A 14,251-nucleotide genomic window follows, 5' to 3' on the forward strand; every position below is an offset into this window, starting at 1 on the left:
AGATGCCTCGCATATTATTTCTGTTTGTCCTAAACGAGAGAAACGCTTTGCACACGTTTTCTGTTGGTGGTGTTCAACTTAAGTTTCTTCTGGCAATTACTCTGATCTGCTCCCTGTCCACATTTTCCGCCAAGGCTTTTGTGGATTCGGGAGCAGCGCTAAACCTAATGGACTTGGATTTTGCTAAACGTTGTGGATTTCCGATGACACCTCTGCAGACGCCTATCCCTTTGAGGGGGATTGATGCTACTCCTTTGGCTAAAAATAAACCTCAGTTTTGGACCCAGGTGGTCATGCGGGTCGCCCCAGACCATCAAGAAAATTGCAGATTTTTGGTGTTGCATGGTCTGCATGATGCCGTTGTTCTGGGGTTTCCCTGGTTGCAAATTCATAATACAGTTTTGGATTGGAAATCTGTGTCTGTGGTGAGTTGGGGTTGTCGGTGTGCCTTTAGTGAGGCTCCATTTTTTTCCACCTCTCCTCAGTCGCATGATGTTCCTGACTATTTGGCAGACTTTTATGATGTATTTAGTGAGAAAGAGTCTGCGTCCTTGCCTCCTCATAGGAGTTATGACTGTGCAATTGAACTAAGCCCAGGGTGTAAATTTCCCAAGGGTCGGCTCTTCAATTTATCTGTACCCGAGCACGAGGCTATGCGGTCCTATATTAAGGAGGCGTTGGAGAAGGGTCATATTAGACCATCCTCTTCACCCTTAGGTGCCGTTTTTTTTTTTGTGGCCAAAAAGGATGGTTATTTAAGGCCTTGTATTGATTATCGTGCCCTCAATAAAATTACTATTAAATATCAGTATCCATTACCCCTGATTTCGGATCTATTCTCTAGAGTTAGAGGTGCTTGCTGGTTTACCAAGCTTGACCTCAGGGGGGCGTATAATCTTATCCGCATTAAGCAGGGGGATGAATGGAAGACGGCGTTTAATACTCCGGAGGGACATTTTGAGTACATGGTGATGCCTTTTGGGCTCACTAATGCCCCTTCTGTCTTCCAGTGCTTCATGAACGATATTTTCCGAGACTTTGTCTATAAATTTTTGATTATCTATCTGGATGATATTTTGATCTTCTCCAAGGATTGGGATTCTCATGTGGAACATATTCGGACTCTGTTCCGGATCTTGAGGGAGAATTCCCTGTATGTCAAAGGATCGAAATGCCTTTTTGGAGTACAGAGGATTTCATTTTTTGGATTTATTTTGTCTCCGTCAACTATTGAAATGGACCCGGCCAAGGTACAGGCCATTTGTGATTGGGTTCAGCCCACTTCTTTGAAGGCCCTCCAGAAGTTTTTGGGTTTTGCTAATTTTTATCGGAAATTTATAGCAAAATTTTCTAGTATTGCCAAGCCATTGACTGATCTGACTAAGAAGGGTGCTGATGTGTTGAATTGGTCTCCGGAGGCTGTTGCTTCCTTTCAGGAGCTGAAGCGAAGATTTACCTCCGCCCCGGTTTTGCGGCAACCTGATGTCTCACTCCCGTTCCAGGTAGAGGTGGATGCTTCTGAGATTGGTGCAGGAGCTGTTTTGTCCCAAAAGGATCCTGTAACATCTAAAATGAATCCCTGTGCTTTCTTTTCCCGAAAGTTCTCTCCATCTGAACGTAACTATGATGTGGGGAATCGGGAACTGTTGGCCATGTAATGGGCATTTGAGGAGTGGAGACATTGGTTGGAGGGAGCTAAACATCAAGTTGTGGTCCTCACTGACCACAAGAATTTGATTTACCTAGAGTCGGCTAAACGCTTGAACCCTAGACAGGCTAGGTGGGCCTTGTATTTTACACGTTTTGATTTTGTGGTCTCTTTTCTTCCTGGAACTAAGAATGTCAAGGCAGACGCCCTCTCTAGGAGTTTCTTTGCTGATTCTCCTGTGGTGACCAAGCCTGCTACCATCTTAGGCGAAGGGGTAGTTCTTTCTGCCATCTCGCCCGATTTGAGACTTGCTCTGCAAGAGTTCCAGGAGGACAAACCTGAGCGTTGTCCCAGTGGAAAGTGGTATGTTCCTGACCAGTGGAAGAAGAGAGTGATGTCTGAAGTTCATTGCTCTGCATTGGCTGGTCATCCAGGTATTTTTGGTACTAGAGATCTGGTGAGTCGCTCTTTTTGGCGGCCCACCTTGCCTCATGATGTCAGGAATTTTGTGCAGTCCTGTGGGACTTGCTCCCGGTCTAAATCTTGTTCTCGCTCTAGTGGGTTGTTGATGCCTTTGCCGGTCCCCAGGAGGCCATGGACCCATATTTCAATGGATTTCATCTCTGATATGCCGGTCTCTCAAAGAATGACTGTTATTTGGGTGATTTGTGATAGGTACTGTCATGATCCAGTGTTGGATCTGGCGGTCTTAAAAGCACAAAGTGAACTTTTTTTACTTTGGTTAAGTTCAAAGGTGTTTTGACTGTCCCCGGTGGTGGTTAGTGGTATTGCACCTTAGGTTAGGTTGCACTTAATTATGGTTCAGGTGTGACACTCTATAAATGGGTCTCAGGGTGTTCACTCACTGCGGGTGATATTCCTTGCTGAGTTGGAGAGCCTGGTGGAAGGATGGAGCTGGATAGGAGTCCTGCGCAGTCAGCCAGAGAGAACGAGTGCCAGCTAATGGTGTCTGCAGGAAGGACTGGCATGGCCTGGTGGAGTCGCAGTTTATGGTGTCGGCGGGAAGTGCTGGCATGGCTTAGGGGTGTGGTGACTTGGAAGAGAGATGCACTCAGCATATTCGACTTGGTTGCTGAGAACTGGACTCGAGCATGCTTGGATTCTTGGCAGAGGCTGGACTCATCTTGGGACTCTGTGTACTGGACTGCTGCAAGTGGTGATGGACTCTGCTCCCAGGCTGCACGATGGTGACGGATCCAGTTATGGTGATGGATCAGGGTGGAGGAGAAGATGCACAGGTGGTGGGCTCTGTTGCTAGGAGCGTACGCAACAGAGCAAAGATAAGTGGTGTTTCCCCTGTATTGTCTCTTTCCTCATGTGTGTTATTAGTGCAGTGGTGGGATTAGTCTCCGCACCGACCTATTCCCTAGTGAGGGTTTAGGCGCAGGGCGAGCCAGGGTTTTGAGGCACGCGTGCGGCGACAGGTTCGGAGCCTGTATAGGGAATGTTAGGAGTGCAGGGACACTGGCTCAGGGGAGCTTAGGAGGTCTCCATGTCCCCATTCCCTATCGCAGGGCCCACCATTGTTAAAGTTTCCCAGGTTCCCCCCTTATTATTTAAATTCGCCGTACTGGAGGCGGTGTTTCCAGAAATGTATATGTTAACGTGTAATTCCTAAATTCGCCAGGTGGAGGGGGCGTATCCACCTGCACGTTCTATTATTTAAATTCGCCCCACTGGAGGCGGTGTATCCAGGGTCACGTGTGTTTTGGGTTCGCCTTGTGGCATCATCTGCGACCAGACACACGTGATCGTGACAGGTTCTCTAAGATGGTTCATCTTGTACCACTCCCTAAGTTGCCATCTTCCTCTGAGTTGGTGCCCCTGTTTTTGCAACAGATGGTTCGCTTACACGGGATTCCTGAGAACATTGTATCTGACAGAGGAGTTCAGTTTGTGTCTAGATTTTGGAGGACTTTCTGTTCCAAGCTGGCAATTCAGTTGTCCTTCTCCTCTGCTTTTCACCCTCAGACCAATGGGCAGACAGAGAGAACAAACCAGACCTTGGAGTCGTATTTGAGATGTTTTATTTCCGCTGATCAGGATGATTGGGTTTCATTTTTGCCCTTGGCCGAATTTGCTTTAAATAATAGAGCTAGTTCTGCCACTTTGATGTCACCTTTTTTTTGTAACTTTGGGTTTCATCCTCGATTTTCTTCAGGGCAGGTGGAGCCTTCTGCCTGCCCAGGTGTTGACACTGTGGTGGAGAGAATGCACCAGATCTGGGACCAAGTGGTTGATAAGTTATCTCTCTCCCAGGAAAAGGCCCAGCGGTTTTCCAATCGACATAGGACCATTGGTCCCCAGTTTAAGATTGGTGATATGGTGTGGTTATCATCAAAAAATATTGCTATGAAGGTGGCTTCTCCTAAGTTTAAGCCTAGATTTATTGGACCTTACAAGATTTTGGAGATTATTAATCCGGTCTCTTTTCGTTTGGCTCTTCCTGTCACATTTAAAATCCATAATGTGTTCCATAAGTCCTTGTTGAAGAGGTTTGTTGAACCAGTTGTTCCTGGGGTGGCACCTCCAGACCCTGTATTGGTTGAAGGTAACATGGAATATGAGGTAGAGAAAATACTGGATTCCCGTCTGGCTAGACGGAGACTCCAGTATTTGGTTAAGTGGAAGGGTTATGGTCAGGAGGATAATTCCTGGGTCTCTGTCTCTGATATTCATGCCAAAAGATTGGTGCGTGCCTTTCATCGGGCTCACCCTGATCGCCCTGGTGGCGTGGTTGAGGGTTCGGTGACCCCTCCTCAAGGGGGAGGTACTGTTGTGAGTTCATTTTCCCCTTCGTCACTGAGGTCTGGTGAACTACTCCCTATTCTGGTAAAGGAAGGTAATGAGCCTGATTATCAGGCACCTGAGCCTAATGAGGATGACTGGCTGAGTGGAATCACGGACTGGATATATGGCTGCCGACACCCTTCTGCCCTGCGGGTGATTTCTCTGTGGACTTCTAGGACACCAGTCTGATTCCTGCTCCTCTAAAGCTAAGTTTTCTGCTTTGCCTGTTAGCATTTGTGTTTTGTTTTTGTTTTCCCTGCTTTTCTGGATTCTGCCATTCTCTGCTGGGGTGAGCTGAATCTCCTTTTGCCGTTTGCTCTGTCTTCAGAATATTCCTGAGTACTGACATAGCTTTTTTGAAGCCTAGCGTCTTCAGGGCCTTTTTCACTGTCAGTCTGTTGGCTCTTATTTTCTTAGGGTTTTTCACGGATTGCAGACAGCAGCCTTCCTGTCCTTTCCTATCTAGTTAGCTTGGGCCCCGTCTTTGCTCAGTCTATCTTTCTGTCTGTGTTAGTGTTTTCATCTTGCTTCACCGTCATTATATGTTGGGGGCTGCCTATTGCTTTGGGGTCTGCTCTGGGGCAGTTTAGATTTCCCCTTTCTTTCTTTAGGCCTATTTAATTCTCCGGCTGTGATTCTCCGGCTGTGATCGAGGGGTCTAGGGCATCGTAGGAACCCCCCACGCCTACTGTTAGTTGTTGTGGATAGGATCAGGGGTCTGCAATCCAATAGCTGGCAACCTCTCTGGTTTTCTGGACTTAGCTAGCATTTCTGTTTTTGCCTCCTACGGTGACTCAATCATAACAGCCTTTACCTGGTTGGGATGTGGCCAGTATAGCCTTTACCTGGCTGGTATTTGGCCGGTATAGCCTTTACCTGGCTGGGATGCGACCGGTATAGCCTTTACCTGGCTGGGATGTGGCCGGTATAGCCTTTACCTGGCTGGTATTTGGCCGGTATAGCCTTTACCTGACTGGGATGCGACCGGTATAGCCTTTACCTGGCTGGGATGTGGCCGGTATAGACTTTACCTGGCTGGTATAGCCTCTCTTCAATGCCAGACATATGAAAGCCCGCATAGTGTTTGCTAAAAAAAAACAGGAAGGACTCCCAGACTATGAGAAATAAGATTCTCTGGTCTGATGAGACAAAGAGAGAACTTTTTGGTGATAATTCTAAGCGGTATGTGTGGAAAAAAACAGACATTTCTCTTCACCTGCCCAATACAATCCCAAAAGTAAAACATGGTGGTAGCAGCATCATGCTATGGGGTGTTTTTCAGCTGCAGGGACAGGACGACTGGTTGCAATTGAAGGAAACATGAATGTGGCCAAGTACAGAGATATCCTGGATGAAAACCTCTTCCAGAGTGCTCTGGACCTCAGATTTGGCCGAAGGTTCACCTTCCAACAAGTCAATGACCCTAAGCACACAGCTAAAATAACAAAGGAGTGGCTTCAAAACAACTCTGTAACCATTCTTGACTGGTCCAGCCAGAGCCCTGACCTAAACCCAATTGAGCATCTCTGGAGAGACCTGAAAATGGCTGTCCACCGGCGATCACCATCCAACCTGACAGAACTAGAGAGGATCTCCAAGGAAGAATGGCAGAGGATCCGCAAATACAGGTGTGAAAACTTGTTGCATCATTCCCAAAAAGACTCATGGCTGTACTAGCTCAAAAGGGTGTGTCTACTCAACACTAAGCAAAGGGTCTGAATACTTATGACCATGTGATATTTCAGTTTTTCTTTTTTAATAAATTTGCAAAAATTTCTACATTTCTATTTTTTTCAATCAAGATGAGGTGCAGTGTGTACATTAATGAGAAAAAAATGAACTTTTTTGAATTTACCAAATGTCTGCAATGAAACAAAACAAAAAAAATGTAATGGGGTCTGAATACTTTCTGTACCAACTGTATATGATTCCTTGATTTGTTTGACATCTAAATTTACATTTTTTATGTATTTATTTCTTTATTTCTTATCTATAATTAATTAGAACTTATTATTATTATTATTATAATTATACATTTATTACCCACGCTCTGGTCTCTTTGGCAACTAGCTTATAGTGTCTGAACCGCCTTATTCGATCCAACTGGCAAATATCTCACACTTTTATACAAGCATTGTATTAATTTAGTATAATTATGATATTATGTGAAATAATTTTTTGACGCACCCCTATGTCGTGTATTTATCCCGTGCTATCCCTTTCCCCTGAATCATTTTTATCAAGCTTTCCTGATTGCAAATAATCGTAATAAATTGTATTGAACATGTTTTGGTTGTACGTCATGTTTATAGGCTTTCCCAGTGTTTGGATATACAGCCACTTGATATATATTTTTTCTTGTAACTCTAACAGTAGGCCTGAAGGGGTAATTAAAAAGGTATCCCAATATGTAATAGGTGTAATAATAATAATATTACGAAATACCTGTAACTAGAAATGTAGTAGGTTGTCAGGTGAACTTTATGTCACTTACCCCTTGTGCAGGGCATTACAGTAGCTTAGACATCCATGGTTACGACCACACATGTAGTGATAGTTATTTGTCATAACCATGGAAACTTAAGCTACTGCAATGTCCTGCACATGGGGTAAACAACATAGCTAATCAGAAGAACTATACTATATTTCTTATTGAAGGTATTTGCTAATATTATTATTACTACACCTGCTACATATTGGGATATGATCTTGGAGATGAGAAAACCCCTTAAGTCTTTTTCTCATAAACATTTATCAACATTCAACAGGATACAGAAACGTTGATCTCTGAGAACCCTTCAGAGGGTGATGCAGAAGCAGCAGATCACACCAAAATTAGGAGTGTTTGTTTTTTAGGATGTTGTGACTTATATAAGAGACTCTTAACTTAATTTAAACCACAGAACAAAATACCATACATACTATTTCTCCACGCACCCATAAGGCACATAGACATACATCACTTACTCTGAAGTCAGGGTATTTTACCCCTCTCTTCTTTCAGTAGTGGGTTATCTTTCCTGGAATAAGTGGTAAATGTATGATAGATGGGAGTCCAACCTCAGAGACCCACACCAATCCTTGAATGGTGATCCCAAAAGCCCTCTACATCAACAGTGTGTCAGCATGAGACTGATGAAGATACCCAAGTCGTCACTTATCATTTATGGAGGTGGAGTGATGCAAGGACTACCACTCCAATCAAACCGGGAACTTATGGAGTTCCAGTGGTCAGAGGGCAAATGACGATGCTATATATATATATCATCTGTAATTGATAATACAGGATTAACTATATTAACATGGCCGTCTTAATAAAAGATGTGCTTGAATAAGATTCACCAAACTTATTGAGGCATGAATTTGGTGCATAAGTCAGATGGCGTGCTCCAGCATAAGAAATGGAGCAGATTTCTGTTGTAATTTGCATAAATTGTGATGAATTTGTAGGCGGAGCGATCTCGTATCTAAGCTGCACCAACTTTTGGGCAAGTTAGTGGAACTGGCGTAAAAACTACAACAGTTACCAAATGTTTAGTGTTCCCCATAAAGGCTTAAGACATTTGGGGGATATTTTGAAACTGTTGTTTTCCCCTGCAACTGGGGAATAGAGCTGCTGTAATGGAAATCTACTAACTAAAAGCTGAAGGGGAAAAGCTTAGATATTGCATATTTAAAGGAGATCTGTCAGTAGAATCACCCCTCCTGAGCCATCCATATGGGCATGTAGGTCATAGGAAGCTGAATAAAATGATGCCTTGCTATCTGTAATCCGATGTTCTATTCCAGGAAAATCCACATTTTTCTTAATATGTAAATGAGCTGTTTAGATCTCTTGGCCGGACATAGATCTCCCTAATAATCTGCCACCAGAGATTATTATAAATGACAGGTAGCATTGTCAGTGTGAGGCATGTAGATCAGAAGAGCAGATGGTCAGTCATTACATGTCTCACACTGGTAATGCCCCTTTCATATAAAATAAGCTCTGGAGAAAGATCACAGGGAGATCTATTTCCAGCCGATAGAGCTCAACAGCTCATTTACATATTAAGAAAAATGTGGATTTCTTTGTAATAAGGCATCAAATCGCAGATATCAAGGTATCATTTTATTCAGCTTTCTATGACCTGTGTGCCCATATGGACGGCTTAGGACGGTTGATGTGACTGACAGATTCCCTTTAAGAGTAAATTCAACAAAAACATTGCAACAAAAAATTGGCCAGTAAAAATGTCATTCAAGTGGAGAAACCATTGGCCATGTGCCAGGACTAGTCATCAGAGTATGTTTTCTCTCAAGTATTGCACATTTCTGAGTAAAGTATACTGGACTGAAATAAAGCAGCCATTCTCTGATTCCTGCTTCACAGGGTTCAGGCAGTATGAATTAGCCAGCAGGTTCTCTTTAAAGGGGTTATTGAGACTTGAAACTCAAGTCTGCAGTCTCTCTATATGAATCCTCATAGTGTGCACAGTACGCACTCAGGGCTGAGGAGCTGATAAGCCAAACCTCTGTCTCTGACTTGTAACTCACTGTCAGGATTCTCTGGAGCAGGCACAAGGAGCGGGTGATTATGTGACCACAAGTATGTGATTTGCATACTTCAGCTACATTCTGACTAAACGTGTCTGGCCTTGCTCGGTTCACTTGTATTCGATGAGGCCTCGCAAGTCTAGTCGGCACATGACCATATGTATGCAAATCACATACTTGAAGTCACGTGATCAGTCACTCTCTGCATTGGAGAGTCCAGCAGCGTACAATGCACGGAATATGAGGAATCACAAATAGGGATGAATGGACCTGTGGAAGCTCAGGTTCTTGTACCAGACCAAACTTTAGTTCTCGCTATCTCTATCTCTCTCCCCGGACTCCCAAACTGTAAAACAAATTTTCAGGAAAAGTATGTATAAGGAGTTCAGCACGTTACAATCCCCAAACTTTACAGTTTGCTCATCTCTCTTCACAAGTCTTCAGTCATATAGAGTGAATTCAACTGTATTAGCATTTGCATGTTTAAAAATTGATAAAACTTTTTCAAAATTCTGCTCATATAGGTTTATGATTTTTTTCTACAGGACTATACCATCACCATGTATTTCCAGCAGAGTTGGCGTGATAAGCGCTTGGCATATACTGCCCTACCTCTCAACCTCACGTTGGATAACCGAGTGGCCGACCAGCTCTGGCTTCCGGATACATACTTTTTGAATGATAAAAAGTCCTTTCTGCATGGTGTAACAGTCAAGAACCGAATGATCCGATTGCACCCAGATGGCACTGTTCTCTATGGACTAAGGTGAGCTTTTATTTGTTACCCCTTATAAATTGGATCGCTTCATACATAGTGACATCACATCCAGCAGCTATATGACGTAGCCAATGACCCTTGGTGTGTTTTTTCCAGGCTTTGGTTGAGTTTTTTATTTTAATATGTGGTGTAACAATATTGTGTGTTGTGAACTCCTTTGCTCAGATTTCTGAGCTGAAGCTCCCTCTGCTCCCTCTGGTGGTTACTTAGAGTAGTGGAGCTGGCCAGGTGGATGGAGGTTCTCCACCTGACGATGATAATTGGGAATCCGGGATTGCTGGCTGGGAGCATATAATGGAGCTGGCTGCTCTTGAAGGTTGCTGGTGATTTTTTCCTCTGTGTGCATTCAGAGCTCTTTTGTCCCCTGCCTGATCTGCATTTTCAGCTAAGTGATTCTTTTGCTAATCCTTTGCATCTAATCTGGTTGTGTCTTTTTTTGCTTTCTGTTTTGCTGCTAGGGGTCAGCGTGCTTCCTGCTGGGGGCAGCGCTGGGCCCTGCTTCATATGTTGCAGCTTGTTCAGTCCCCTGTTATGTTAGTATCTTTTTGCTTACTGCCAGTTTATACCAGAGTGCTGATCTAGCGGGGGTGAGATCGTGTGATCTCAGGTATTTTTGTATATCAGAAGTGTTGGACTTTTCAGGGTTTTGTGCGTGATTGCAGACAGTATCTTTTTCTGGCCTGTCCTGTCTAGACAGCTTGGGCCCCACCGTTTGCTCAGTCTGTTCTCTGCCTGTGTTTGTGTCTCATCTTGTCTCACCGACAATATATGTTTGGGGGCTGTCAATTCCTCTGGGGATCTGCTCCGGGGCAGTTTAGATTTCATCTTTCTGTCTTTAGGCTTAGTTAGTCTTCCGGCTCTGACAAAGCGTCTAGGTCATCGTAGGAATGCTCCATGGCTACTGCTAGTTGTGCGGATAGGATCAGGGGTCTGCAATCCACTTAGTTACCAACCTCTTTGGTCTTCTAGTGGCTTGGCCTGTTCCTGCCATCCTCCTCGGTGACCCATTCATAACAATTGTGTGTGGTTTTTGGTGCATTTCTGCTGTTAATGGCAGAGACCTATACAATCAGGAACTTGCAGCAGGCAGATGGTCAATGGTAGAGTCCTTTGCAATAAGTAACTTGCAGCAGACAGATGGTTAATGGCAGAGACCTAATACAATTAGGAACATGTAGCAATCTGGTGGCTAATGGCAGATACGTGTGCAATCAGGAAGTTGCAGTATCCAAATGGTTAACCAGAGGATAGAATTGATGAATCCGTAAATAATAATGAGATACCCGTCTTACAAAAACATTGGTGTGGACAGCATCATTATTAGCTGAAAGGAGTCTGGTGATAGGTATCTGTAGCAGAGTTGAAAGTATAATAGCCTCCTTATTTACAGGACTGAGGTGGGAAGTAGTTGCAGATTGTTGAGTAGCAAACACAGAAGTTTGCTGGATAGCTGATTAGATGAATAGTAGATGATGAGTTCAAGTTCTGTAATACATGAGATAGCCAAGAGATATGCATCCTGAATACTCAAAAAGCACACGGCTGCCTGAGCCAGCCTTAAAAGGCCTTGGGTGAGGAGGACCTCACGACAGAAAGAAAACCATAATCAGTAAGCAAACAAAACCAAAATCAGAAACACAGCCAAATATCAGAAAGACAGCACTACAGTCAATGGAGCAAAAAGTTTAGTAAGCTACAGACCGACTGAAAAAAACAAAAATACTCAACCACAACAGTAACAAGTGAGATGATATCAGGAAATCCATCTCGGGATAAAACAGCAATAAGAGGAAAAACAACTCTGCAGCAGGGCTGTGCAGCATGGAGAGCGGCGTATGATCCTGGTAGGTTACATAAAGCATATATGACAGCGAACTCTATTATTCATGGACTGTCACAAGTTCTTAGAAGCAGTCCTGGCATACTGTATATGCAGTGTCCAGTCCATAAAAGATGGGGTTTACACAAACTCTGCCCACAAATGGGAGTTTCTAGGGGGAAATTGAGATTTCCTGTGTAGGATCGGGGAAAAGACTAAAGTCTTCTTAAATAGAATCTGTCAGCAGGTTTTTACTAATTCTTTGCTATGTAATTTGAGAGCAGCATGATGTAGGCACAGGCACTATGATTTCAGCGATGCCACTTACTGGGTTGTGTTGCTGTTTCTATAAAATCAGTGTTTTATCTATCATACCCGTCTGTGTTTAAAATGGATGAGTGCAATTGGTCCATGCAATTTTTTTCTTGCACCCATTGACTCGCATTGGCAAGTCTCATTGCACTCAATAAGAAAATCGGATTGCACTCTGACCAATGTTATTCAATGATTCGGTGCTCATCTGCAATTTTTTTCTCATTTCAGATCGTTGTCAGCTCGGATCGGATTGAAAAAAAAAATTTTCAGCATGCTGAGAGTGGCCACATATATATCAGATGAGACTTGCCAATGCGAGTCAATGGGTGCAAGAAAAAAATTGCATGGACCAGGTTTTTTTAATGCACCCATCTTATAGGAAACACGACGCTTCATCAGCCGAGTATAGTAAATGCATAACCCCAACTCTCAAAATAGAATAGAAGATATACACTCACTGGCCACTTTATTAGGTACACCTGTCCAACTGTGTGTTAAGACTTAATTTCTAATCAGCCAATCACATGGCGGCAACTCAGTGCATTTAGGCATGTAGACATGGTCAAGACAATCTCCTGCAGTTCAAACCGAGCATCAGTATGGGGAAGAAAGGTGATTTGAGTGCCTTTGAACGTGGCATGATTGTTGGTGCCAGAAGGGCTGGTCTGAGAATTTCAGAAACTGCTGATCTACTGGGATTTTCACGCACAACCATCTCTAGGGTTTACAGAGAATGGTCCGAAAAAGAAAAAAAATCCAGTGAGCGGCAGTTCTGTGGCCGGAAATGCCATGTTGATGCCAGAGGTCAGAGGAGAATGGGCAGACTGGTTCGAGCTGATAGAAAGGCAACAGTGACTCAAATTGCCACCCGTTACAACCAAGGTAGGCAGAAGAGCATCTCTGAACGCACAGTGCGTCGAACTTTGAGGCAGATGGGCTACAGCAGCAGAAGACCACACTGGGTACCACTCCTCTCAGCTAAGAACAGGAAACTGAGGCTACAATTTGCACAAGCTCATCGAAATTGGACAGTAGAAGATTGGAAAAACGTTGCCTGGTCTGATGAGTCTCGATTTCTGCTGCGACATTCGGATGGTAGGGTCAGAATTTGGCGTAAACAACATGAAAGCATGGATCCATCCTGCCTTGTATCAACGGTTCAGGCTTGTGGTGGTGGTGTCATGGTGTGGGGAATTTTTTCTGGGCACTCTTTGGGCCCCTTGGTACCAATTGAGCATCGTTGCAACGCCACAGCCTACCTGAGTATTGTTGCTGACCATGTCCATCCCTTTATGACCACAATGTACCCAACATCTGATGGCTACTTTCAGCAGGATAATGCGCCATGTCATAAAGCTCGAATCATCTCAGATTGGTTTCTTGAACATGACAATGAGTTTACTGTACTCAAATGGCCTCCTCAGTCACCAGATCTCAATCCAATAGAGCATCTTTGGGATGTGGTGGAACGGGAGATTCGCATCAGGGATGTGCAGCCGACAAATCTGCGCCAACTGTGTGATGCCATCATGTCAATATGGTCCAAAATCTCTGAGGAATGCTTCCAGCACCTTGTTGAATCTCTGCCACGAAGAATTGAGGCAGTTCTGAAGGCAAAAGGGGGTCCAACCCCTTACTAGCATGGTGTACCTAATAAAGTGGCCAGTGAGTGTGTATATATATATATATATAATTTTAAAAAATGACGTGGGGTCTCCCAAATGTTTAATAACCAGCTGAGGGAAAGCAGATATCTGGGGGCTGATGTTTATTGCCTGAAAAGGGGGTAATAAACATGGAGCTCCCCAGGTTATTAATGTCATCCCACAGCTGAATACTTAGACTTTACTGGTTATTAAAATGGGGGAGTCACCCCAAAAAATGACATAGGGTCTCGCCTATAAGTAATAACCAGCATAGGCTAGAAAGGGGCCATGGATATTGGCCCCCTCCTGGACAAAGAACATCAGCCCTAAGCCAACCCAGAAATAACGCATTCATAAGATGCGCCAAATCTGGCGCTTAGCCTCGCTCTTCTCACTTGCCCTTGTGTGATGGCAAGTGGGGTGATAGGGTTGGGGTTGATGTCAGCCGTGTTAAGGCCGCTGACATTAAACCCAGGAGTTAGTAATGGAGAGTCGTGTATACAAGGCCTCATTACTAACCCCATAGCCATATTGTAAAAAATACATAGCTTGAAAAAAATCCTTTAATTGAAAGACACAGATTGCTTCATTTTAAATTATTACTCCCCACCCTCTTTTTCCAATTTATTACTGTTAAATATTACCGCGTTTTGAATGACCTGACCTATAAAACTGTAAAAATAAATAACAATACAAAA

At 43.8% G+C, this 14,251-nt stretch overlaps 1 protein-coding gene across 1 annotated transcript in view; it reads left to right on the forward strand.

Moving 5' to 3' along the window:
* LOC141087532 (gamma-aminobutyric acid receptor subunit beta-4-like) overlaps window positions 1–14,251 on the forward strand; it is a 432,014-nt gene that overhangs the window by 215,864 nt on the left and 201,899 nt on the right. The window contains exon 4 of the mRNA XM_073573100.1: window positions 9,541–9,761. Coding sequence (XP_073429201.1) covers window positions 9,541–9,761 — 221 coding nt within the window. The remainder of the gene's footprint in view (window positions 1–9,540; window positions 9,762–14,251) is intronic.

This window comes from Dendrobates tinctorius, unplaced genomic scaffold (genome assembly GCF_039654945.1).
Source record: "Dendrobates tinctorius isolate UK_male_01 unplaced genomic scaffold, ASM3965494v1 ptg000034l, whole genome shotgun sequence".
NCBI classification, from domain to species: Eukaryota; Metazoa; Chordata; class Amphibia; order Anura; family Dendrobatidae; genus Dendrobates; species Dendrobates tinctorius.